Source organism: Falco naumanni, chromosome 1 (assembly GCF_017639655.2).
Source record: "Falco naumanni isolate bFalNau1 chromosome 1, bFalNau1.pat, whole genome shotgun sequence".
NCBI lineage: Eukaryota > Metazoa > Chordata > Aves > Falconiformes > Falconidae > Falco > Falco naumanni.
Window position 1 is genome coordinate 1,097,806 of NC_054054.1, and position 26,008 is coordinate 1,123,813.

The following is a 26,008-nucleotide window of genomic DNA, read 5'->3' on the forward strand; positions in this document are numbered from 1 at the left end:
CTCACCTTAATCACTAATGCAATAAGCCTAAGAGAGATTAGTCTTGAAAATGAGAACATACTTCCTTTCAAGTCGCAGACTCCTACAGTCACTCTGAGGTGAGTGGGAATGTATCTACGTTTCAAATTGCATCTATGTCCATTCTGAAGTAAGATCAAAGCCTGCATGTTTACGATAAATCTTCAAGGAAAAAGAACTGAAATAGGTCCTATTTGATTAAAGTAAGTTTAACAAAATCGAGCATTAAACTACAAGTCACATCTACCTAAGAAGCAGCAGAACTTTTCTTCACAGATTCCTTGACTGAAAAATAGAACTTGGACAAAGATAGTATCTGTGGTTGTTCCTGAACTCTTCCTTTTCCTATTTTATTTTTCTATTAAAACAAGAACTTGACCTAAAATAACCTTACAATAACAATGCTAAATACTTTCTGGTGTATAATGGAGACAAAGTACAAGTCTGGGTGTTTTTTTTCAGACGCTGGCAATGAGTCAAAAGACAAAAGTATACGTTTTGAATTTCAACACAGTTATACTTAAAACCTGCATTTAAATAATGTGTGCCTGTTTGTGAAACACTGGTATTATGAGCTATTACTATAATTCATACTTACTTCAGTTCAAAGACACTAAGTACACTATATTAAGGCAATGTTGCTACCCTCTTCCCTATGTAATTCTTGTTTCAGGCTTGTGGCTACTCTTATTATTGTTGCAGATAAGTTAATACGCTGTGTGCTTGTTTTGGATACCAGGTTACTACTCTGCTGTAATTTTTTTATGATCTGAGGTCTGGATTACAGTTACATTAACTTACACCAGCTAGTTCAACCAGTGAACCTGGCTATGAGGAAAACATCAAGGAATGAGGAAGACTGCAAACGTGACATTTATTAACTAGTCACGTCTTGTTCAGTGTTTTCAGTGTCATTAATCCCAGATTAGTTCATCAGTGTGGTCTCTGTAATTAAGGGAGTAACATTATTTTGTGCCACTTCATAAAGATATTTGAGATCAGTGTAACAGCTCATTGGAATTTCTCAAAACCCTACTGATCTTTTGCCCAACAGAGTTTGGAAACGGTCGTAAAAGGCAACGAAAATGTTTGCCAAACGACCTAGCACTCAGATCCAATCTGAGCAAATGGGCAACCAGCAGTAGGCCTGCTCTGGGAAAAAGGTGCTCCACGGAGATGAGACTGAACCACTGAACTTGCCTTTTTGCCTCTCTCTGACACCAAAGTTAGACTATTTCATGTACTGAAGGACCGTAAAATGAAATAAGAAAAAAAAAAAAAAAAAAGCAAAGCCAAACTCTTCCACCCACTCTACAACACGCTGTACAAAACGAAAAGCAGTCACATAATCACTCGATATGAGGAGCTCCCTTTGTTTAGGATTCATGCCTCCTAGTGAACTGTGAACTTCAACTTACAGTTGAGAGCGCTGTAAAGCACCATTCCCACGGGAGCTTGTGTCCAGCAGCAGTCAAGGTCGGGCTAGTGCAGTCCTACCCTTATCTGGGACATGGCAACAGAGCACGAAAGCCTCTCCTCCTCTAAAAGGCTTTGCAGCTGAGGTGCCTAGCTATCTGGCCCTGCCAAAACTGACCAAAATAAATTTTTGAGGTGATAGCACAGGGTGAATAGCAGCAGAGTCATTGTAACTACAGAAACGTGGTTTCCTTAGGAAACTCTGCTGAACAATAGACCAGGTCTTTCAAAAGGTTTGGGCTGGATATTGTTTACGTAACGCTTTCATGTGATAGATGTCTGTTTTGTTGAGGATAGTATCTGAGCATACTGGAGGTGAGACAGATGTTCAGGCAGTGCGTATAGTGCTGGGTCAGCCAGTGGCAACTTTCTCTTTATGGTCAGTAATTGCAGCTGTTGCTGCTGAACGCCCAGGTTTGCCGTGTGGGGCAGTCTCACTTCACAGATGAAAATGAAGCAGAAACCGCTACTTTCACTCGCGTTATCGACTTAGCAGAAAATGCTACTTTCATCATCATCAACTTAAAAGCCAGTATATTTTACAGTGGGCTTTTTCTTTCTTTCCTTTTCCTTTTTCCTTTCTATGCTGCCCTTTGTAAATGACTTTGTATTCCTTTCCTCTGGAGCAGGGGATAACATCAGCAGCAGAGGTGCTTCGAAACCAGAAGCTACAAGGACAACAGCATGGAAAGCTGTCTAGGACATGGCCACAGGATCCTGTCCATGTCTAGGTCTCAGGCATCTTGCACCAAGTTACAGAGTGGTACCTCCTCCATTTACATTATGGTCTTGTAACAGCAAGGGATCTTTTTTCAAAGACAAACAGGATGTTGCAGGGTTTTTTTACTTCTTTTAGAGAAATCTTGTGGTGGACAGAGCCAAAATATGAGAAACCTACGGTAAGTCCTTTTTTTAAGAAGGAGAGATTGCATCCTCTGTTTTTCCCTTGATGGTCCTACCAGCTACCATCTATCAGTTGTAGAGCTCCAGAGTAACACCATACACAAATCAATCTTTCTCCACACAAAGATGAACTGCTTAGAAAAGAGAAACAGCTAAAAGCATCCTGTATCACATTGCCCTTGGAAGTGAGAAAGTGATTCAAACTGTATTGTTTTCAACGACAACACCACAGAGAAAAGCGGGGCTCTATTCCCTCCTTCAAATACTAAGTCTTTAAATAAACAGAGATGGCATCAGCTATTTATTGTGGCATTTCTTAGCTTTTTGAATGCCTGACTTCTCCAGTTGTGAACGTTCTTTTAAAATACACATGGTTTATGTGTAGCACTACTGGCAGTGCACACTGGAGCAGTGATAAGGCTCTGTAGCATGTTAAAGCTCATGTAATCACGTTGGTTTCTTTAACTCTGCAAACATAAAATTGAAATAAAACCTGAATGACAGTTATTTCTTATGTTTCGTTATTCCTCTCTTCTATTCCACTCAAAAGGCCAAACATAACAAACCAGGTACTGCCAGTTACTATTAATATTTTCCCCTATTTTAGAGATTTCAGCACAGGTGTCATTCCTAATATTAGACATTTTTTCTTTATGTATATATGGTAATATAATTACATGTTATATTAAAATACATATTTTTTACCTTTGATAAGCAACAAATAACCACAACCATTTAAAATGTCTCACTTTGCCATTTTCCTTTTCCAGTGTCTGAACATTTCTGGAACTGTTATTTGTCATTAATATAACAGAAATAATTTCCATATATTCATAAGTGATCTTTGTGTTCCAAATGGCATTGTTTCTAAGAAATTAACTTCACAGAAAAACGTTCCTCAAAAAATACATAAAGCAGAAATTAAATTGTTTGTTTCTCAGAACCTGAAGTCATTCATATTTTTGTATATAGACTGCTACCACTATAGATGTAGTAGTCGTGGAAGGAAAAGCTCCAGTGATATATGAAGAAATTGCAGAGTTTTCTTCCTGACCAAATCCCATTTTAAATGATGAATGTGGGTGGTCTCTTTTATAGTTACGTATGTCTACTTTTCACAGAAATCACCCAGAGCTATAATACTTTTCATGCACTCATAAATCTTTAATATCTGTTGAGTGAAATTAAGGCTATGCAAAAATTTAGGAAGCGAAAATGAATTATGGTATCTCCAGAACTAGCCTCTGAGATCCAATTAGGAATACTTGAGTTATTTGAATTTCAATGTTCAGTTCTTGGGGAAAAACAGAGCGGGGTTTTAAGTAGCATTAAAAAAATCCCCGGGGAGCTTGATCTTACAGCTCATTTTCATCAAAATAAAAAAAATAATCATACGAAGTAGTAATAAGAGTACAAGAAACTAAACATGCTTTGAAATACTCATTCTGACTAGTAGTTTCCCCTTGGAGATGATCAAAGTCATAGAAGATAAAATCAAATTGAAGAGAGGCTTACTTTTTACTTAAGAGTACAAAGCAACGCAACAAGACAGCTAACGACACAACGAAAATGTACCGTAAACACAACAGAAGGAGTAAACACTGAGTTTTTACCTGCACGTCTGGTGGTGGAATCTCTTTCCTTTTAAGAAGCATTTATTGGGAGATTCTATACATTCACAGCTGCATTTTGCAGGATTTAGTGGCTGATGTTTAGGACAGATCTTTTTACACACACACTGGCACTTATCGTCATCGAACTCCTTGTTGGGCCCACAGGAAGCAGGGAGCAGTTTGTTTTTGCACATGCACTGACACGATGATCTGTCTAGTTCTTTGTAAGGTCCACAGCTTGAGGGCCGTATGCCTCCTCTGCAGACACACTGACAGGTTTCTTCATCCAGCTCTTTGCTTGGTCCACAGATATGGAAACCTTCAGATGCATCTAGAAATACAGCAGAGACGTTGCACCACTATCAATATTTTGTGTCTACCCATTCACCTATATAAGTGAAGAAATGATAGCAAATCCATACCTTTTAAGGTCTTTTAAGTATACATCAAAAAACAGGCAACAACCAGTAATAGTATCAATAGAGAAAAATATTTAACTATTCACTTTTTTAGGTTTTTAACTTCTCCTTTAGGTAAATCAAAACATGGAATGACAGTTAATCCTTTAAGCAAAACTGCTTACCAGAATCTCCAAGCTGAGAAGAGAAACCAAAATCATGCTGTGCCAAACATCTGCAAATTTGATTATTCCAAATATGATTTTTTGGACAAGTCTTGTTTGCCACATGACACCTGTGGAATGAAATATACTGCTGAATTACCACCATAGGAACTCAGGAGAAAAAAAAAAAAGCATTTTAGGTTCTGACTACTTTTGTTTCCCTCCGCTACAAAAACCTTTCTAAGAGCTTCAGCTCATTCATAATCTTATTTTTAACTCCTATCAAATCTGTTACTAATTGAGGTTCTCCCCAGTATAGGAATCTTCAACCATTTGTTGAAGGTACCTTCTCATGTTTCAAGTTTTAGCTCTAACTTCTAGAAGCCGATATCTGTACTTTCCTAGTGTAGTCTGGAAACAAATCTAAGCCTTGAATGTAAGCTTTATATAGAAAATAGACCAGCATAAAAAATATTTGCATGCCAAATACACATAGGGCGTAAGAAGCATACTTTTCCACATTGTTTTTTGAAATACAAAAATGTTTTCACATGTATAGATGTCAAAAGACAGCTGTTAATAGTTTCTGGATGAACGCGGTACACAAAAATCTAATTTCTAAAACAAAATCGGTTTATCAGATTTCTTTCCCCTTTACATGGAATTTAGGTGTCATTAACTGACTCCTCCTCGTCAGCCACTCAAATCCTGGACAGGTTTCTTGCATCTAAAGAGTTGGACTTCAGCAGTGATGCTCTTCACTTTAGAAATGAAAGAAAACAAAAAAATTAACAGTTTAGTGCTCTTTACCTGCTAATTTTGCAGCCAAGGTAGTGGACTAAAGAAAACAAAAAATCCTAACAGCAGCTGGTGCCTTTTAAAGGAGGACTGCACTTGGCTAGTAGGTGCACCACAGACAGAATATTTATGTGTGATATCTCATCTTCCTTGCCTGCAATTTCTTTATCACGGCAGGTGACATTACAACTTTTAACAAGTTGTGCCTAACTTCGTGCATCCAGGCTGTGTCATTTATTCATCACTTCTGTAGTACTTCTAAAATCCTCATCTGTTAAGGCAGCACATACATTACAAATTTTAAGCACTTTTCATTCCCCCGAGGATCATTACTCATGCATTCAAAAATGCAGGTGCTGGGACATTCTTCCACGATCGTCGTTCCAGTATACCACTCCCCTTCACCACATTAAACAACTCCTTGCTTGTAAAGACTGCTGTAGTTTAACATCACCCTGCATCACCTCATACTTTATCAAGCTGGTGTTTCCTGATTTCATTCCACTAATGATCTCACTCTTGCTCCCTCACTTGGCACATATGTCCTTTCGCCTGCCTCCTGATTCTGCTTAAAAACCAGTATGGATAATTTACAGACATATTATTGTATTCTGTTTTTGTTTTTTTTTTTTTTTTCCAAAAAACAACCCGCAGCAGCCTGGGTCTAACCAGCTACCTACAGAAGGAAGCTAGGGTGACAGTACGAAGAAAACACCAAGTGCATATGAATCCACGAGAAGACGATGTTGATACACAACCCAAGTTACCAGAACCTGAAGAGAACAATACATATTTCAGCATCAGGGTTGGAGACACCCAGCAAAAGGAACTGGAACTGTTTCTTTACCATTTCTACCCTGGTTGCTAGTACAGAAAATTATTGGGAGATATAGCTGAAATTTTAAAATGACTCATTTTAACACTTTAAAAAAGTTCAGAAAGGCTAGGAAAAAAAATTGGGGGGTAAAACCACTTTGCAGAAAATTTCACTACCTCCTTCCAAACCACTCTCAACTCAACTAAAAGAAAAAGGAACAATAACAAAAAAATATCAGCATGCTAACTCGTTAGCTGTCAGTGTCAGGACAGATAATACACAAGAGGAGGAAACATTAAATGTGTACAACATACGTCTAAACCCACATCTAAAATACGCTTATCTGCTCTGTAAGCCCCCACCCACAAATCATGGGAAAAGAAGGTCATCACAGAGACTTGGTCCGAACTAGGTGTATTGCAGGCCCCTCTGCTCCCGCTCACCCCAAATCACCAAACTTCTGAGAGTGATAATATCCTAACTCAGTCACACACCTCGATGACATTCTATATAAAGAGAGAAGAGTACAACTTCAAATACCATTGATCCAGGAGGAGTCCTGAAACACTGGTTAACATGAACTGACATGCCTCAGCTCTGCAAGCGTGTAGGAGTAGCTACTACATTTTAGAAAGAAAAAAAAGCAAAAAAGTGGGAGAACAGGCAAAGACCGAGACCTTAATTCTCAGGATAGAGATGTAGAGAAAATATATTATTTGTATTCTATCTTACATGTAATTTATCTCTTCTTTCTAACACATGCCTGTGCATTAGGGCATAATCCAGCCTTGAATTCATATTAGATCCCAAGTGTTGCTGCCCTAAACCCAGAGATTATGCTCTTAGGCTTTTCAGTAATGCGTAAGAAAGTCATTACTATATTTCTGTTAAAATGAGCAAGTAGCTAAGTACGTGCACACATGCAGATCTGCCACTGTGACAAGAAAGTACGTTTCCAAGTTTTGGCTTTAATGCAGTTTTACTGGCGTTCAAACCTGTAACTAAAAATGTTAAGGAAAAATAGCAAGTTGAAACGAAATTGGGAAATATAGTACGAACTAAAAAGCCCCACTGGGATTCTGAAAAGCAACCAGGCACCCACCAGGAACATGCAAATCTAGAAGCACTCAGCTTGGGTTTTTTTTCTTCTATTTTATTGTAAAAACCCATAGATTTTAAACTTACAGACAGTACTTGGCAGCAGAGGAGGCCTGTATGTATTCTGATGTAGTGCTGCTCTGTCTTACTGTTGTGGTTTAACCCCAGCCAGCAACTAAATACCACGCAGCCACTTGCCGACTCCCTCCCAGCCTGGTGGGATGGGGAGAATTGGGACAAGGTAGAACCCATGGGTTGAGGTGAGAACAGTTTAGTAATTTAAATAAAGCACCACCAACAACAACAGTGAATGTAATGAAGAGGAAAGGGAGAGAGAGGAATAAAACCCACCGCTCACCACCTGCTGACGGGTGCCCAGCCAGCCCCGAGCAGCGCTCAGCCCCTCCGAGCCGGTGATATCCCCCCCCCCCCCCCGTGACATACTCAGCGTGACGTTCTATGGTCTAGAATATCCCTTTGGGAAGTCCAGCTCTGTCCCTGCTCTGCTCCCTCCCAGCTTCTCGTGCCCCCGCTCACCGGCAGAGCAGGGGAAACTGAAGCGCCCTTGACTTTGTATGGACAGTACTCCACCATCGGTGTGTCGTCAACATCATTCTCATACTAAATCCAAAACGCAGCACCATGCCAGCGACTGAGAAGAAAGTTAATTCTATCCTGGTGGAAACCAGGACACTTACCTTTCTTGAAGCGTGATTCCCTTACTCACAGCACAGCCAGCCTGTGAGCGCTGGTCAAAGTCCTGTATCTGTATGCTTACTTCCCTCTAACTACAGGTTCCTGGCTAAAATAAAGTCTTGCACTAATAATTCTAACTGCTCTTAATCTGGAAGCACCGAGAAGCTGCCAACAGTGAGCATAATTTGACTTCACTAATGACTTCTGGCTTTTGATTTTTTTCTAATGTGTTAATTATGCGATTATTTAACTATTGATAGATTTATTTCCTAATATTTTTCTAATCCACTGTTTATGATTCATGTTTTGATGAACAAATTCAACAATTAGAATACAAATAGAACATAATCTGTGTTTGGTTGGAACGTGTCAGAAAACATCCAGACTTCAACTGACTGAAAAGAGAGAGAAAACAACCTAACTTACACTTATGGGCATTTTACACTATTCACTTGCCATATTAAAAATGTCTACAATTGATTCCAGTTCAGCTTGCAGTTATTGGTCCTTCCATGAAGCAACTGTTAGTCCATTACGTATGTTTTGTCTCCTAAATACTTATACATAATGAAATCATCACTCAGTCCTCTAAAATGAAGGGAAGGAGTTCTTCAAGTATTTTAGTAACAGTTGCTTCAGTGCCAGATTTCTTCTTTCTCATTCAAAATCACCAAACAAATCAATATGCTAATTCTGTGAACTGTCAATTAATCCTTTATTTCCCCTTCCCATTCTGTTTTATTTTCGCTTCTGGCATATGAAGATCTCCAAAAAGATCTGGAGTTAAAGATTCCCAGGCCTTTTTTTTCAACAACATTTTAAATAGGAAAATATTTAAGAGACAGAGATGCTGTGCACTCCTTATTTGAAAAAGTGTTTTTTTTAAAAAAAAAAGGTAATCAAGAACAGATAAAGAAGTTGATTTTAATGTTCCCTTCAAGCCTCAATTGCATTGCAGCTCTTTCCATGAAACAAACCCCACAAACAACATTATTCTTCATTTTAAAATCAGCTAGCCCCAGTTAATCCACTGGGTAAAAAGCTAATGTTACTAAAGTAACATTCCCTTCGTGTAAAACAGTACTAGCTCCTTTGCAAAATGCACTCTGCTACCACTGCTGTGTAGTTCACCTATCTTAATTGTGAAAGCTTCCAGCAACGTTTTAAATCTAATTATATAGGCTTGCTCATAATGCAAAAGAAAAGACAAGGTCTCATACTCACGGAGTTTGTGTTGCTGGCAAGGAACGTCTTATGATAGAATGAACTTGTCTGTAAACATCCAGCTTGGACATGCATCGGCAGGACGTGTGGTTGGCAAAGCTGACGGTTACCGGTTTGGGGCCGTGAGAGAGAGGCACTGTGATCTCAAACAACTAGAAAAGGGAAAGGAAAGGAAAGGAAAGCATGTTTTTATAGATCAGCAACAGTGCAACTAAAAATAACATAAGGACATACAAAAAACCTATACGGAATTTCAGTTTTAGGTTTTTGTTCTCTGCCATCCTTCAGTGGCATAGTCAATTGTACCGCTAAAAAATCGTTATGTGCAAAATGAGTACAATCGCTGTGGTACGGCAATTCATGTTTTAGTGTTAAACCGTGTTACGTGCCTGTTTGCTTACTGTAACATTTGACATTCAAAGAGGAAAACGTACAAACAACACATTTTTCTAGACAAAATGACTTCAAATTGGCAGCCTTTTAAAAAATCCTAAACCGTAATATTTGGAAGGTGCTTCAAAAAGTTGGAAAACCAGAACAATTTTAAAAGGGGGTAAGCTACAGCCTAATACATCAGTTGCACAATTACAAAAACATTGTGTAAAACAGCAATACATTGGACTTAGATCAAAACATTTTTGGATGAACAAGTTTTGAACTGTAGCATGCTGTATTTTAGATTTTCCAGTATTTGTATCAACGCAAATTATATGGTTTCCCTAACAGAATGCATCTTGAACTATTTTTTTCTCAAGATATTAAGAAATATCCACTATTAATAAAATAATCATGTATGTGAATGAATAAAATTCTAATTTTAGCAGGAAATTAGTTCAGCTGGTGGAAGAGAACAGCTTCAGTGATACCTTGTGGAAAAAGAGAACATGTGATAACAGACAAACAGTGAGGCTCATTTCAGTATTTAATTCAGGACACCTACTTCATCAAATTAAGAAGGTTTCACTGTTGAAACACGGATTTCAATAGCCTCCTGAAAATTAGTTGGGACAAATACTTTAGGTCAAAGCCTTACAAACTCTTTTTTTTTTTTTATATTATTTTTAATAGGATAATAGTGCACTGTTGCCTTTTAGGTACATAGTTGCTTTTCCAAATATATTTCTGCACCTTTTGGGGATTTCACTGCATTTAAAAACATGGTAATTGGTTATTATTCCAGTTTCAGTTGATGAGAATGTATAACTAGATTTTATTTTTTTAGCTGAGATCTATTTGCAATGATTTTTTATAATCAATAACTTTATAGTATGGCATATAGGCAGCATGCAAATGTAATCAAAATACTGGTAATTTTAAATGATTGAGAGTATGAAGTACATTTACAAGATGTCCTGAAAAGAGTACCTTGGCATTGAAGTATGCAAGAGAGCCTGAGTACTAACAAGCATGCGGGTACAGCAGTATGGGATGTATTCACCAAGTACTCACAGGTAAAAGGGCACTTGTGCAGCCAACGATAAAGCTTGTACTATTAATAAACCTGAATCATAGAACTTACACCTGAATTGTATAAAGCATCATTAAGTCTGATAGGTATTACCTGTTTCACACAACAAATTTTGACATCATTTAGTGACTGCAACTTTAAAAAAGTCTAACACTCCGAATGTCATCGTACAAGAACTAAAACTGCAAAAGTATTATATTTGTATTAGATTCTGTTAACAGAAGATTACAATGCTATTATTTTTGCTGCAAAAGCACCACATCCCTTCCGTTAGTTTTAAATGTGCTTTTTTCCCCCACTAGAGTCTAGAAATGCAAGCTGGTATGTATTTACTTATGTAGAAGGAAATCCAAACCAGAAAATTGTTTCCTTCATCTTTTAAATACTGATGAAAAAACTCTGTCTTTCTAGGGAGCTACCATGAAGAGCTTCTCTTGTTAGACAGACTTCCAGCCAAAGCATATTACCACTTGGATTCTTGCTCCAGCTGCAAAATAAGTAACACTTCTTAAAATTTTGGTCTTGAGTTATTAGTAAGATAAGGGCACAAGTCCACGTCTAGTTTAAAGTTTGGTACCAATAAAATGAATGCCTATTTCTCACCAGACATACCTCCAGGGTTTTGACAAAGTTCAACACAGACTTCTGGAAAGAGACTTTCTGATCAACTTTTTATTATATTTACAATCCTTTTTGGCATCCAAAACCAATATTTACCCTTATCTATTATAAAAGTGCCTTTAAATTAATCACAAAAGGAATTCCTACCAAGATGCCTCGTCCAAATAGAGCAATAATCATAACCCAGAGATATAATTCTCATACTGATGTAATGTCGCTTTATGTACTTACTAATTTATTTTAAAAATAGGCACCTACGTGAAGGCCATCATAGGTTTTGTTATAATGCACAAACGAGGAAATTAGAAAGGATGAAGGTGGTGGTGTAGATGTAGACAGAGAGGACTGTGTTTATGAAAAATAGCTTTCATTTCTGCATACAGTACACATTTGAGAAAATACATGCTGAGTTCTTTGGGCTTCTGTTTTTTAAATACTGATCTTTAATCAAATGACAAAACATCTATATATGCGGGAGTACCTTTTTTTTAAACAATTTGTGTTTTCAGAAGGACAGCACAACAGGTTTGGACCTCTAAAAATCTGGATAGCTAAGAATCTACAGATGCAAAAGCCTTTACTATACTAAATATAAGAAAACTGATTCTTAAAAGACATTTATGAATTGAGAGGCAGAAGAAAGAGTATGGACTTAATTACAATACTACACATGTAAAGAGAATCTTGTTCTCTCTGCTTTCTTATCACAGTATGAACTTCTTTTTCCAAAGGTGAAGTAAAAACCCACTATAGGGAGAACTGATAAAACTTTGAAACTGAAGACGCATGATTCTTTGCATGGACTGAACTTCAGGTGACTAGAAAAAAGGGCATGGTCTGTTCTTCCTCTGTTCTTGGAGATCGGTTTGTCACGCTGCAAAGCACAGCAGACTCCAGACTCCTGGAGACGGCAGTGTAGGACTATTGCTACAATTCCAAACCAGCTAAAAGAGGTCCCTGGCAGGCTAACTGTCCTCCTGTTTGGCATCCCGAGTGCACCGAGAGAGATTTCACTGGAACACCTGAGACATACCAATTGTGAGTGGAAATGATGGTGAACATTGTCTTAATCTACATTTATCCTTCCATCTAAACTATGAAAGGTTATCAGTTTAGAGGTAAGTATTGCTAACAACTATTCCCATAAACATTTCAGTGGTGCAATGCAAAACACCCCTAGTTAAACAATGTAAAGGTAGACTAGCTTCCTTAACTTCACTGAATCTCCTTCAGTTTGTTCAACTAAATTCTCTTAACAGCAATGTATTTTACATCACCTAATAGCAGCTACTGTTCATATATAAAGTAAAAAACTTAAGACAACTATTTATATTAGATACTGTATTATATTACATTTGGTATTACACTTCTAGTCCTCACTTTTGGCAAGTGCTTAAGATGATACACGAACTAGCATTTTGAAGAACATAAACCAGATCTATTTTCATTAACGGGACTGATGGATGTGAAATACTGGGGCTGGAAATACTGATTTGTTCTTTCTTCACTTTTCTGCAAACGCTATCAGGATACTATATTCTGATGCATACTGAAAAATGAGGTATTTATTCTTATCTTCTGATAATGAAACTGTATCAAGAAGAGATTTCACAAGAAATACATTCTTGAAAAGTAGTCTGTTACAGAAAACGCATTTAATACTCAGAATAATTCAGTTTAAACAATCTCTGGCATTTTAAAGAAGACCCACTCTAAAAAAAAATGTATATTCTGCTCTCAGCTGTGATAGCAGCATCTCTAAATCCAATTAAGCTGCTTAAGTGTGAGTAAACTCTCAATATACATAAGCTGGGTTTGAATTACCATCTTAATAAATCACTTCAAATTAGGTAAGATCGGACATTGTGTAATGCTTTCTGGTTTTGCTAACATCTCTAATTTATTTCTTTCTCATCTTCATCCACCAGAACAATAAGTTCAACATCTATTGTCACTACAGGGCATGCTGGGCAACACGTCACAGCCAAATGCCAATATCTAGAAAGGATATTTCTACGAGAAATGCACCGTAACAATAGTGTATAAGGCTGGTTCTTGACTCCCTTCTTTGCTGGCAACACTACTGGTTGTGGCTACTATTGCTGGTACCCATATTGCCCAAATGGGTACCTCTTCTTGGAGATCAGATGGCTTATATTTCTGTCTGACTTCTCACTTGGTAAAGGATTGGTTTTACAGTATTCTTAGAGGCCCAAATCTTCTCTTCCTTCCCATCTTCGTATCATAGTAAAAATTGGATTAATTCACACTACAGGCAATAGGTAAAAGACATATCCTTCAGGTCTGTTCTTCAGGGACCAATGCCTAAACCCAGACATTTAGGACTAAAGACTACAAAAAATGCGGTTCAGTCCCTAGAACATGAGATCTGACAGCAGTAGCGATTACAGCAGTGTTTTCAAAGCATTTATTGCTTGCAGTTTTCAGAAAAAAAAATTATAATTATAGCACATTAAACAGCAAATCAAAGTACATTCCGTAAGTATTGCTAGAGTTGGATGCAAATACAAGTTAAAAGAAAAATATTAGACTCAACTTGCCCATGTTGTCTTGCACGTTTGTGCTACTAACGCCGCATTGTCAAGAAAGCAGTGGAAAATACCCACTGAAGCAGTATGCGATAGCACAGCTATGGAGCATTCCATACAACAAAACAAAACAAATTAAATCACACAAAATCGCAGTCAAAGCTCTGACCTCTTCCACAGAAGCTAGTATCATAAACATGTATCAATAACATACTGTTAATCTTAGTGTGTAACACATACTAATGGAAGCTCTACATAACTGAAGAACAGTTGAAAACCATACGTAGTTAACGAATTTCACAAGAACCGAATACATGCCATTCAGCCAAGTCCAAGGCTGTTTTGTCACTGAAAGCCTCATGGCAGGTCTTCCAGTCTTTCTTGTATTTTCTAATATTTCTCTTCAAAGTACTGTGCTCAGCCCTTGTGTCCTAAGGTCTTCACCTCTGTGCCAACCTCCTCTCATTTCAGCCCACCTAAAATTTCCCTTTCAGCCAGCCCATGAAGCTTGATTTCCCTTCCCTCTTTTTGGGTTCCTTAGCATAATTTTTAGTGTTCTGGCACACATATATCTTGGCTCAGCTGCTTTTGGATCAACCAGGTTCATTCCTTCCCAACAAAAGGTGGGTCTACCAATGACAGATTCTCCCTAGATGATGGGATTTAGGTTCCTAGATCTGAAACTGCATCAGATTTTTTGTTCAGCTCCAGGTTATAAAGTGTTCTAGTTACGAAGAAAGCCAAGTCTCCTAACAATTCCATTTGCCTCCTAGCTCTTTCTTTTTTCTTTTTTTTTAACACTTAAATGTATGCAGATTGTCTCAAAGACAACGAAACACACATTCCTAATACAAGCAAACAAATCTCGTATCCTTTACCTAAAACAAGGAAACATGAACATTTTTTTAGATTAAAAAAACCCATCATTTTTTGTTTTTACTGATAAAGCCATATGCACTTTTTCTTACTCCGGTCTAAGAAAAAGCAGAACCACCACTTTTGCTGAGGTTTTGAAGCAAAAAACTAAAAGCAAACCCAGCACATCTGGCAGAAAAATGTCAACCTCTATTGTTAAAGAATAGCGAAGTTAGGCTAAGGATGCCAATACAGTTTATAACGGAGTATGATGGATAATCTTAATATTAGGCTACTTAAGCTAGAGTTGTTTACCGTGGAACAAGATTATGCGTGACTATAAATGGTTTTTTCCCCATTCTTCTCTGTCATGAAAAAGCTCTAGAGAAATGTATAGTAAATGACTTAAATAGAAACTGTGCTAAAACTCTGACAGTAATTGGTACTATATGGATTTTAAAAAAGAACTTTGGTTGCAAGACATCTTTTGTTATTATTATTTGAGGATATGTATTTTCTGTAGTTCCCATTGACAATTACCAAGATGACTTGATAACTGTCTTTCAACCTAGCATAACTTGAAATGTTCATTTTCAAAAATGAAGGAAGGTCATTTTTCTTCATACATTTGGATTACACTATCTGTAGTAAGGTATATTCTAGGCTTAATACCTTACTTTCATTCCACTGCACCAGACAAAATTAAAAGGCAGCATATCCTATGGTCAGCTGACCTGAACGTCAGCTTCATATACTTCTATTTTCTGCCTTCCAGTAGAGACAGGTAAATAATTAAAGAACTTTTCAGACTAATACAAAGTTAAGTGAATAATTAGATCACTTTTACAATCCTGTGTGCAACTACAAACAATTTTTTCCCCTGAATTTTCATTCTTTTACACGTCATTTTTTTAAATCCTTGAAGATGGGTGCATATGCTCTTTACTCCTCAAGTGAGAAGCACAGCAAGAGTACACCGGGCAAAGGTGTCTCTGAATTGTTCTCCCTAACCAGACCTGGCCTTTGGCACTCCAAAACCTGCAATTACTATGAAGCCAAGTGCACCAGTCCCCCTTCTTCCCATCCTTGTTATTTCTTCAGTCGTCCTTGCAAGAGCTTCCAGGGCAGACCTGTGTGCTCCATCCCACAACAGCCCTGTAGCGGCTTCTTTTCAGTTCCCGAACGGGCCACGCTCTTCTGTCGGCCACTTTTAGAGCCGCGGGGGAGAACTGAAATGAGGGTGGGACCAGAGTCTGGTCCGTGACCTAGAGCTCACCATGACTTTAATATTAATTTTTTAAAAAATTATATCTAACAGCAGACAGGAATCTCTGCATGCTTGACCAAAACTGCTATCGGAATTCCGGAAAAAAAATATTCTCATATATTCCTCCTCAATGATCCTTAGAAAGGCATGTATTGTTGATTCACTGCATTGATAACTCCTTCTTCAGACTAGAAGGACTTCATACCATACTTTCCAGAAGAACTGTTGATTTTTATACTTAGTATTTCTTTGCTTCAGCAGCTAAAATAAATTGTTCAGCACTATTGTCATATGCACCAATATCCATTGTATCAGCACAAATACAATTACTATGATGATCAATGACTTCCAAAATATAAAATAATCAAAACAGTTACTTTCGTATCAGACAAGGGAAGCTTATCATTCTAGAAACTTTTCAAATATAGGATTTATGTATGATTTTCCCCCCAGATTTACAGGAACTACTCTATGTTTGTCCGATAGACTGTGGTTTATTTTGGCAAGTTTCCCTTAAACTGGTTGACTCTCGGTTTCCATCACTTGTGATCTTTGCACTGCCTAAAGTGTCAGTAAGGCTGGCCAAGTATAACCAGTGTAACAAAGCACAATGTATCTAGAGAGATTTTTAAGCTAAGGATACAAGACTGGAAAGAATGAACAGAAGCTATCAGAAAAATGGTACACAATCGTTATTTATTTCACTAACTTTTTTTAAAAAACAGTATTTCAAGGCTTATGTGTGATACAACAACAGGTAACTTACGTGATATAATACATTTCATATCTGTTTGATATGCTCGGGTTCCTTATTTTATCTTTTTATATTCGAATCACTTTATTCCTCCCAGAAATTCTAATAAAAAACATTTGGAAATTATACTGCTGTATCTCCCACTATTAATAGTACTTACTATATCATTACAATCATCAGCCTAACAGAAAAATGCATGGGAAAAGGCATAAGTGGTAAAGTTCAAAACAACTGAAAATTCTTATGACATATGCATCTCCAAACTGTGTAAAGGAACACCATGTACATCTCAAATATGGCAAGCAATTTTAAGCTGTTAACTTCTTTCCTGTGAGAAAAGCTCCCCTACATCTAATTTGAAACCGTTTGGAAAGATGTTTTCCCTTGAGGGACTTTTACTGTGACCATGAAACAAGAAGATTTAGGACCTTTCTATCAAATGATCTGAAAGAAGCCAAAAAACTGTCCACCCTGCCAGCCAAGAGGAAGACTGGAATGAGCTGGCTCTTTGACATCCGCTCACTGCTGCCCTTCAACCTATACGCAAGTACCTATAGGTGCGGCATAAAAAATGTACAGCTGAGGGACAGGCTGTTGTTGCACCAGGTAGGTCCAAACCTTTTCAACTGCTGTTGAACTAGCTGTGCCATGTGAAAAAGAACAGTTGTTTGATTAATAACAATTAGAGAAATAAACAACACAACCACACCACGAAACGAAAAACCAACCAACCACCTTCCCCACAGACCTTAAACAAGCCGCCACCTGCAAAGTTGGGCTATTGCAGTGTCACAGGTAAAGGAAGAAAAAGATCTACTGCATTTTATGAATTAGCCTAGGGGGTTCTCAAACCTCGTACTATAGCTTAATTAAGAAATGGTCTCATGTCCTCATCATGTATAAACACCCCTTAGCAACTACTGGAATGATCTTTGTGGAAAAAATGGCATTAAAAGCAAAGCGGGATACTTTTCTGTTTTTCTCTTAATAAAGTGGCTAGAAAGGGGGAACACAGCCCGAACTACAGAACTATTGACCTCTCTCTGAACCACCACAGTGTTCCACAAGCCAATCTGGGAACATCTGACCTAGTCCATTCTCCTGGCGATCAATTATTTGCTCCCCATAAAAATAATTACTATGCTTAGCTCTTTTCTTTTTGATTAATTTTGATGAAAGCTGATATCAACTTTCTTTAATGTCTGGAACCGATGCTAGAGCTTGCCCTCACAGTAAGACCTCCAGCTGAAAAGTTAATTTCCCATTAAGACTTCTTCTGCAGGCTGAACAGCATGAAGTTATCTTTTGGAATTTACGCACCAAAAACAAAACTACAAAAATGGTGAGATGAAAAAACAGAAGATGCCTGGTTACTAACCATTTGTTCTGATTTCATTCAGGAAACAAAAGGAAAACAGTAGTGAAAATAGGTGTGTAGGGTACCTGAATTCCACAGAAGGGTCTTGAATCCAATACTTTTTTCTTCCTAATTCTCATCTGATATAGGGTAAGCTGTGGTCACATAACTTTAAAAAGATTTGAGATGATGACAGATGAAGAGATATAGCTATAGCTCTCTTCCTTTATTAAGGGGTTTTTTAAAACTGCATTCTGTCAAGGACCAGATAAAACTGGAAAGCAGAAGCAAGACAGAAAACTCAGAGATTAAATTGCTTGCTTTTACAGTATAGGTAAGAAAACAAAACAATGTTGTTGCCTCTTTCTTCTTTCTGACAAGTCCTTTAACATTTTCTTTTTCAGAATCTCTCAAATCTTTAACTACTTCCATATCATATAATCACCAATGACATCAAGAACTTAAAAAAGAAACTCAGCACTAAACATTTCCTACTAGCAAAAATAAATTACTTCACTCAATAGATAAGAACAGAAAGATGAATAGAAAGGGATTATTTACCCCAAACTGATAAGGTGCTCAAAGACCAGGAAATCTGTGCTAAGTGGAACAACTCTCTCTGTAACTAGATCATTCCAATAAGCTGAACTTCATAAATCCATGAAAAAAAAAAAAAAAAAAGAAGTCCTATTTCTTGGTTTATAACATGAAAATTATATTTGCATCTTTCAAGCAAATGGAATTAGGACAGCTGTCTGTGGGAATAGCTATGGGCCTGAACGAAATCAGCGTTGTAGTTTTCCTTGTTCAAGCTATTTTGAGTTAGCATTATTCCTGCTTTGTGTGGCTGTCTACCACTAGCTTAAATTTAGGATTGAAAATTCTTGCTAGAATACGCCACTTCAGACAGACAGATTTGGTGAGAAATGAGGACAAAAAAATTATTTTATATAAAAAAAAGCTGTTTTTTTTATGTTCCCCTTTTGGCCTCAAGAAGGCTCAGAGCCCTAAGAAGTTTTGCAATAAAGTAGTGACATTTCCAGGGGCTACAGTCTCCTAGTTAGCTATGCAGTTGTGTATCTTCCTTATTAATATGTACTGCATCTTCAGCTCGATGAATCTAGTTGAAAAAGGAAGCAAGATTTACACTAAAATTAGTTTTCATCAAAGTATCAGAAAGATGAGGTAAAAGGCCCACGACCAACAAAACTCCTACCAAATACTGTAACAAAAGCAAACTATCCTAGCAAACATTCTGAAGCATGATTATTTTTATGTGATTTTTCAGAGAAATGTTGTTTTAAGATAACTGTGATAACTGTGATAGCTACTTGAAACAGAATAACGCATGTATGCTCATCCTTTAAAGGCAGCCCACAGGCTCAATGCTTAATCTCTGCACACTCCTACCTGATCACTAGCCCTGAACTTGAAGAATAAAATCTGCGCATATACCTGAGGAAGGTGCACTAAAACAAAAAGAACGGGTATGTTACACTAATATCTCTTAATATAGTAAATTTGGGTTCCTAAAAGGTTTATTTGCAACATGCATTGTGTCTGCACACGTCCTAAAGCAGTCTTCACTAATAAAATTAAAGGTTAGTTTTCCAGATTGCTTGCCTCATACAGCAGGCAAATGGTAGATGTAAAAAAAAAAGGACAGAATTATGTTTCATGGATAATCTCAAAACTGAGAACAAGGCATCATAATTTTTTTATTCCCCTGCTCCCCACCCCACCCCCCACCCCCCGAGAGGGAGAGGAGAGGGAGAGGAGAGGGAGAGGAGAGAAGAGAATATATTTGGGGGAAAAGAGAACACTTTCTTCTGGGCAGCAGTCTCTTCAGCTGTTTTTCCTATGTATTCTGGAATTGATTCTTTTCCTTCCGTGTAGTAAGTAAGAAGGTTTAAAATATGCACGATCACAAATGGATTTGCAAGGAGCACTTGGACTGTAGTAAGAGTGAGAACTTACTGTCTTGCTGATGTAATTTGTGCTGACATTCATACACTGGAGTCCTTCGCTATTGCAGCAACCTCCACATCTGTAGATGGATACACATGGGGGTTTAAAGAAGGTGTTTGTAGTTGCTCCAAACTCTTTTCCCACATCCACACACACTTCACGTGGCATGCACTGAGTTTTTCTCCATTCAGTATCAATACCTGCCAAGTTACAGGGAATTTCATGTGTTATAAAGTAACTGTTTAAAAACAATACTTTCCTGCAGTAAATTAGTAGGATTTTTTTTTTTTTTTATTTAGAACCGAAAATGTAATTGCTAGTCACACCTTTTATTCAGTACACATCTCTCTATGTTAACTTCTAATTAATTTTTCTTCTTCATAGGTATGCGGCATATTATCATAGAGCAGAAGGAAAGTCACAGCAGAGCTACAAGGGGAACCTAACAAGATTGGGTAGATCATATGACATAGAATCATGGAATTATAGAATAGTTTGGATTGGAAGAAACTTTTAAAGGCCATCTAGTCCAACCCCCCTGCAATACGCAGGGACACCTTCAACTAGATCAGGTTGCTTGGAGCCCCATCCAACCCAACCTTGAATGTTTCCAGGGACGGGGCACCTGCCACCTCTCTGGGCCACATGTTCCGGTGTTTCACCACCCTCATTATGAAAATTCTCTTCTTTATTATCCCTTGTCCTATCACAAGTTCCTACTAAGAAGTTTGTCCCCATCTTTCTCATAAGTCCCCTCTAAGTACTGAAAGGCTGCAATAGAGTTTCTCCAGAGCCTTCCCTTCTCCAGGCTGAACAACCCCAACTCTCTTGGCCGTTCCTCACAGGACAGGTGCTCCACCCCTCTGATCACTTTTGGGGCCTCCTCTGGACCCACTCCAACAGGTCCATGTCTTTCCTGTGCTGAGGGCTCCAGAGCTGGACACAGCGCTCCAGGTGGGGTCCCACCAGAGCCGAGCAAAGGGGCAGAATCACCTCCCTCAACCTGCTGGCCAGCAGATACAGCTGTACATGTCCCTCCTACCCCTATGGCTGGGGTGAGTCTCACCATGAGTGAAGCCTGAAGTACTGCACATCTCCCCCAGGTAAGCATAGCTGGTCCCACACAGCACTTCACTTGGATACTATATATTAGAAACATTAAATTCTATACTTACACACTTAACGTGAAATTAATTTGAACACGTTTACTTTTTAAACTCAAAGAGTATAATTCAAAGCAAAAGATTATTATTATCTGTTCTATACACCATAGAAATTAATCTGAAAGGCAATATTTGTGCCCTGCCCAGGTTACCTATGCAAATTTGGGCAAACATTTTACACCATGTTATACAGACTTTTACCAGATACAACCTTACACTAAACAGCCGTGGAACTTGCAGCTATACAATAAAGGCCTCTTCATTCTCTCTTGGCAACAGTTTTTGTTAGGCTATTCAGCAAAAATGGAAATTTCTCCTCACGTGTACCTTAATGTCTCCATTAAAATACATGATTTCCAATATCATGTCAAAAAAACACACCTCCTGCTATAAATCCTGTGTTTGCCTGCAAGCACTTGCTTAAACTGTAAGCTAATATATTTTTATCTAGGCCATCTAAATCACTAAAGGGTATTGACATATTTGTCTGAAAGCTGGTTTTTTTCTGGTTTGAGCATAACAACGTGACAACTGTGCTCATGTTACAGGAAAAAGCTACAGGTGGATTCTTTAGCATCCTAAAGCAATAATGCATGAGAGAAGAAGGCACTACCAGCCGTGACGTGATTGCAGAAAACAAGCAGAAACAGTTCCATGAATCCAACTGTCAGTGCCCTCTTTCCTTTCTCAAAATTGTTACAGCCTCTGCAAAGCAAGATTGCTTATACCTGAAGACAAACACTTAACTTCCTCTACCCATTGAGCCGAGAAGCAGTCTGTAGAAGCACCTCTCTTACAACGGATGTACCAAAAATATGTCTGCAGAGCAATTTATTTCATTAGGGAAGGCTGATTTTCAAGTATTTTAGATTATAGACATGGCATCAAATCAAACTGCAGAGGTTGGTTTCCTGACAATGCTTAGGTTTTAAAATATTTTTGACACAACTGAGAAGCCTTCAGATTTTGATTCATTGCGTGTTAGAATGTGTTTTGCGTCCTGTACTTACTTTTCAGGATCTCTGCATTATAGTGTGCTGCAGCAAATTTCAGGGAATCATCTGATCTTGTGTCAAAGCTGGAGTGTCCCCTGTTGTGTTGCCAACCTCCTTTCCTCAACTGACATTTGAACATTTTCCAGTATTCTGGGTAAAGTACCGTCATGAGTTCATCCACACTGGACACAGACCGCAACTGCTCTTCCAGGTCTTTGCTTGCATGAGCCTGTCAAAGTAACATGCAAGATTAATTACTTTCTCTATTACACAAAGTTTGCTGGAAACTAGCCTGAAAAACAATGCATACAGTGTAAAATGAAGTTGTACTCGAAGGGGTCCTCATTAGAAAAACCGCTTCTGTAGGTCCGTGCCAACAGTACTATGTTGACAAATACTGAAATGTTTTGCTTCTGCCACTAACTCTTCACCGTACTTGTAGTTCAAAACATCTCAGCGAGAAAGGAGCTATAGAATTAAGCCTATACAAGTAGAGTTTGCAGATTAAAAAAAAAAAAAAATAATGTGTTTTTATCCTGGAAATAAAAGTTTTCATGATAAAATTCTCATTGCTTAAACACCAAAATATTTAAATGATGATCATGTTACATGTCACATACTTGTAAAGTAACACCAGATTTTTCCCTGTTTCCCTTAGTCCAGGAAAATCAGAACACCCAGAAATTCAAAACATGTTACATTAGAAAAAAAAGAGGAAAATAATTCATGTTACTTTGTGTCTTTTTAGGTAAAATCTTAATAAACAAATTCTATTAAAGACCACTAATCCTTGAACCAGTAGGAGTCAAGCACTTTGGTACCTTTAGGAATCTGAACTGCCCACCCCCTCACTGCTGAGAGTTTCAACTGAAACCCTTCAGGGCTCTAAGCACTACCTCCTTGTCCCAAGAGCAGCCTCAGATCCTGTAATCTCCCTTTCTCATTTGCTGGCTTTTACACAAACTCATTGCATTTTCCTAAAAGACTACGGCTCCAATTTACATTCCAATTTCTCACTCACCTGCAAGATTCCTCTATCCTTTCAGACGAAACATCACCTTGCAAAGGCTTGCCGTTATTCCTGCCCACCCCTCTCATCCATGAATTGCTGACTTCTCAAAGGGAAGGGCAGCAAGAAGCAAAGTCCTGAAGACCCTTCAGCCACCTTCTCAGCCTACACGGCCCTTAGATGGCAGTGTGAGACACGAAATACAGAGGTACGCTTTTTACAAAGTGTGTAGCAAAAGGCTGCAGACTCTGTACAGTTTACTACAGAACCACTGCTCTCATCCAAGAAACACCAGGCTGCAACAGTGTAAAGAGCATCTACAACCAGAGATCTGAAACTATAGTAATTGAAATTTAGGAGTTCTTGTCAAACGCCGCTACTAACAAAAAAAGAAGCTATTTCAGTTCAGTGATTTTGAACGTTACGCAAGCAAAGCCCCCGTTCTGAGCGAGCTCGGCTGACTCGCAGGCGCGCCTTGTCTCACAAACCACGAGAAGGGCACACAACGGCACGTGCTGTCGGATCCCCCTCCTCCTAAGGCAGGTGTCACTTACAGAGAAATGCCGCGGGGTCAGGCAGATTCACAGAACCCGTTTCCGTAAATACAGCGAAATACAGAAGGCAATTCACACAGATTTCAACACCACTTTACATGTCAAGGCATTACGAAGTTAATCAACAATGTTTTCACTACTACTACAGTAACAGACCACTCTGTGCTCGGAGACTTCATTCATCAAACGATCAGCCTCAGACACGCGCTCATTCAGGACTTCATCTCCTTCCTTACCTCCATAGAAAGGGTCATCTCCAACCCAAGCCACCCAGCAAGCAGTATTGGGGCCTTGCCTTCAAATTCGTTGGCATCACGAGGCTTATCTCGCTCCCCACCACCCCTGGTCTCCTCGCAGGACACCACACAGGTTCCCAACCAGCAGGTCACGGACGAAAAGCCAAGCCGAACGAACCCCTAGGCCGCTGCCTCCTCGCGTCTGTCTCCCCCGAGGGGTGAAAAGAGCAGGGTTTGAGAAACCTGATTCCTGCCAGACAGTTTTCCTGAGGGTGCTGCAGCACACGCCCCTTAATTAACGGGGAACAGCTCAGGGCAGCAGTGCCGTAAACGCCAGCGTCGCGGGTGCATGCCTGCCACGCGATGGGAATACACCTGGCACGGGAGGTCACCGCACGGAGGCAACACGCATAGCCTGTCACGAGGCTGGACACCAGTCCATTAGGTAAAAGCCTCAAGAATGGAAACTACGTCATCTAGTAACTGATCCCAAGAGGTTCTAGCAGTTCACGGGGGTTATACGGGAAAAGAATCCAACCAAAGGTTCACCAGCCTTTGATGAATCCCTTAAAAGCCTGTGCAGCCACTGTAGACAAAATGTTGGCTATTGCTGTTTCAGATATTCAAGGCACAGGCCTAGATCATCAGAAAAATAAGTACTGAAACTCAAAATTACCTAGCTGATAAGAAGCCAGGGGTATGCAGTTGGAAAGAGGTTATATTTGTTAGAAATAAGGTGTGTTGATGACAGCCTCTTTGATCAGGGTATATATGTCTCTCCATCTGGACAGAAAATTCGGTACACATGTATAAAGCATGTATGAACAAAAGTCAAAACATGAAGAAATTAGTGGCTTTAACAAAGTATTGTATAAAATTTAATAAATTAATGTTTTCAACTGCATTTCTTCCTGGCTATTCCATGAGCCGGAGTGCCATGTGCCTACAACACAAAGTGCTCACTTAACAGGAACTAAAGGAAAACAATTTCTGGAGCAGATATATAAAACCAGTTTTATTAAAAATCCAAATCATTATTGCATCTGAATTATTTTGTGCTTAGTTTAAGAAAACCATTTGCTTATAAAGATGGCTTCAACTCAAATTTACAAATACACTGTGGACAACCAACTTGACCATTAGAGGGCTTTTGTTCTCTCCCCTCTTCCAATTCAGCAAGAAATGGAGAAAGAAATCCATACATGTATAGTAAATAAAGTACACACAGTGCCCAGAGTTAGGAAAAAAAAAGGAATAGAAAAAAATATGTTGATTTTTCCAGTAAGTTACCAGTATTACCTTGACACAAGTTCAGCGATCTCCTCTTGGTATATTCATTGTAAGTCTGTATTTTTTTAACTGCAGCAAATTCTTCATCTCTATCAGACTATTTAAAAACATGTGTAAGGAGCTGGTGGAGGGTTCTACAACAGTCAACATTTATTGTTGACATGAACTTCAAATGAAATCTTAAATTCTGGTTGATTAGAAGAGTGTGTCTGTATACAGTAAAAACATCAGATCATTAAGGACTGGTAAAAAGAGTTTCTAAATTTTTAAGAGAGGAATGCAACTGCTTCCGTAAAAGTAACAGTTGTCTGGCAACATTCTTGACTTCGTGCAAATTTTGGTTAATTTCACAGAAATATACTGTCTCAGTCCCTACCTTTTATTCCAAATTCTTTGCTCTTTCTTAGTTGTGCACTGTCTTTTAGTGTAGGCAACTGAAAAAAATTAAAAACTCAAAACGGCTTTGCAACGGAAACCCAGACTTCAACACATACTTAGAATTTATGGCAAGACACCAATAAAGTAACATTAAAAAAAGTACTACAAATCAGAGGAGCTCTAATTTTTCATTAATCTTATGCAAGCCCAGATTAGTGAAGTTTAGAGAGGGTCTGTAGATGCAATTAGTTTCAATTCCTAAATGTAATTTTAAGTTTAAAAAATAATGTTAAAAAATTGTTCTACTGTCTGAAAGTAATATAACATTAACAAAGGTTG

The 26,008-nt window shown here is 38.4% G+C and overlaps 1 protein-coding gene across 4 annotated transcripts in view; it reads right to left on the reverse strand.

Annotated features, from left to right (window-relative positions):
- Positions 1 to 26,008, reverse strand: part of VEGFC (vascular endothelial growth factor C) — an 87,000-nt gene that overhangs the window by 6,177 nt on the left and 54,815 nt on the right. For all 4 annotated transcript variants that reach the window (XR_005828618.1, XR_005828609.1, XM_040599100.1 and 1 more), the window contains exons 2-6: positions 22,218 to 22,431; positions 20,054 to 20,244; positions 9,206 to 9,357; positions 4,594 to 4,703; positions 4,011 to 4,341 (exon numbers count right to left, since the gene is read on the reverse strand). Coding sequence is in view for 2 of the 4 variants with exons in the window: in XM_040599100.1 (XP_040455034.1) it covers positions 4,011 to 4,341; positions 4,594 to 4,703; positions 9,206 to 9,357; positions 20,054 to 20,244; positions 22,218 to 22,431 (998 nt within the window). In the remaining 2 variants the exon portion in view is untranslated. The remainder of the gene's footprint in view (positions 1 to 4,010; positions 4,342 to 4,593; positions 4,704 to 9,205; positions 9,358 to 20,053; positions 20,245 to 22,217; positions 22,432 to 26,008) is intronic.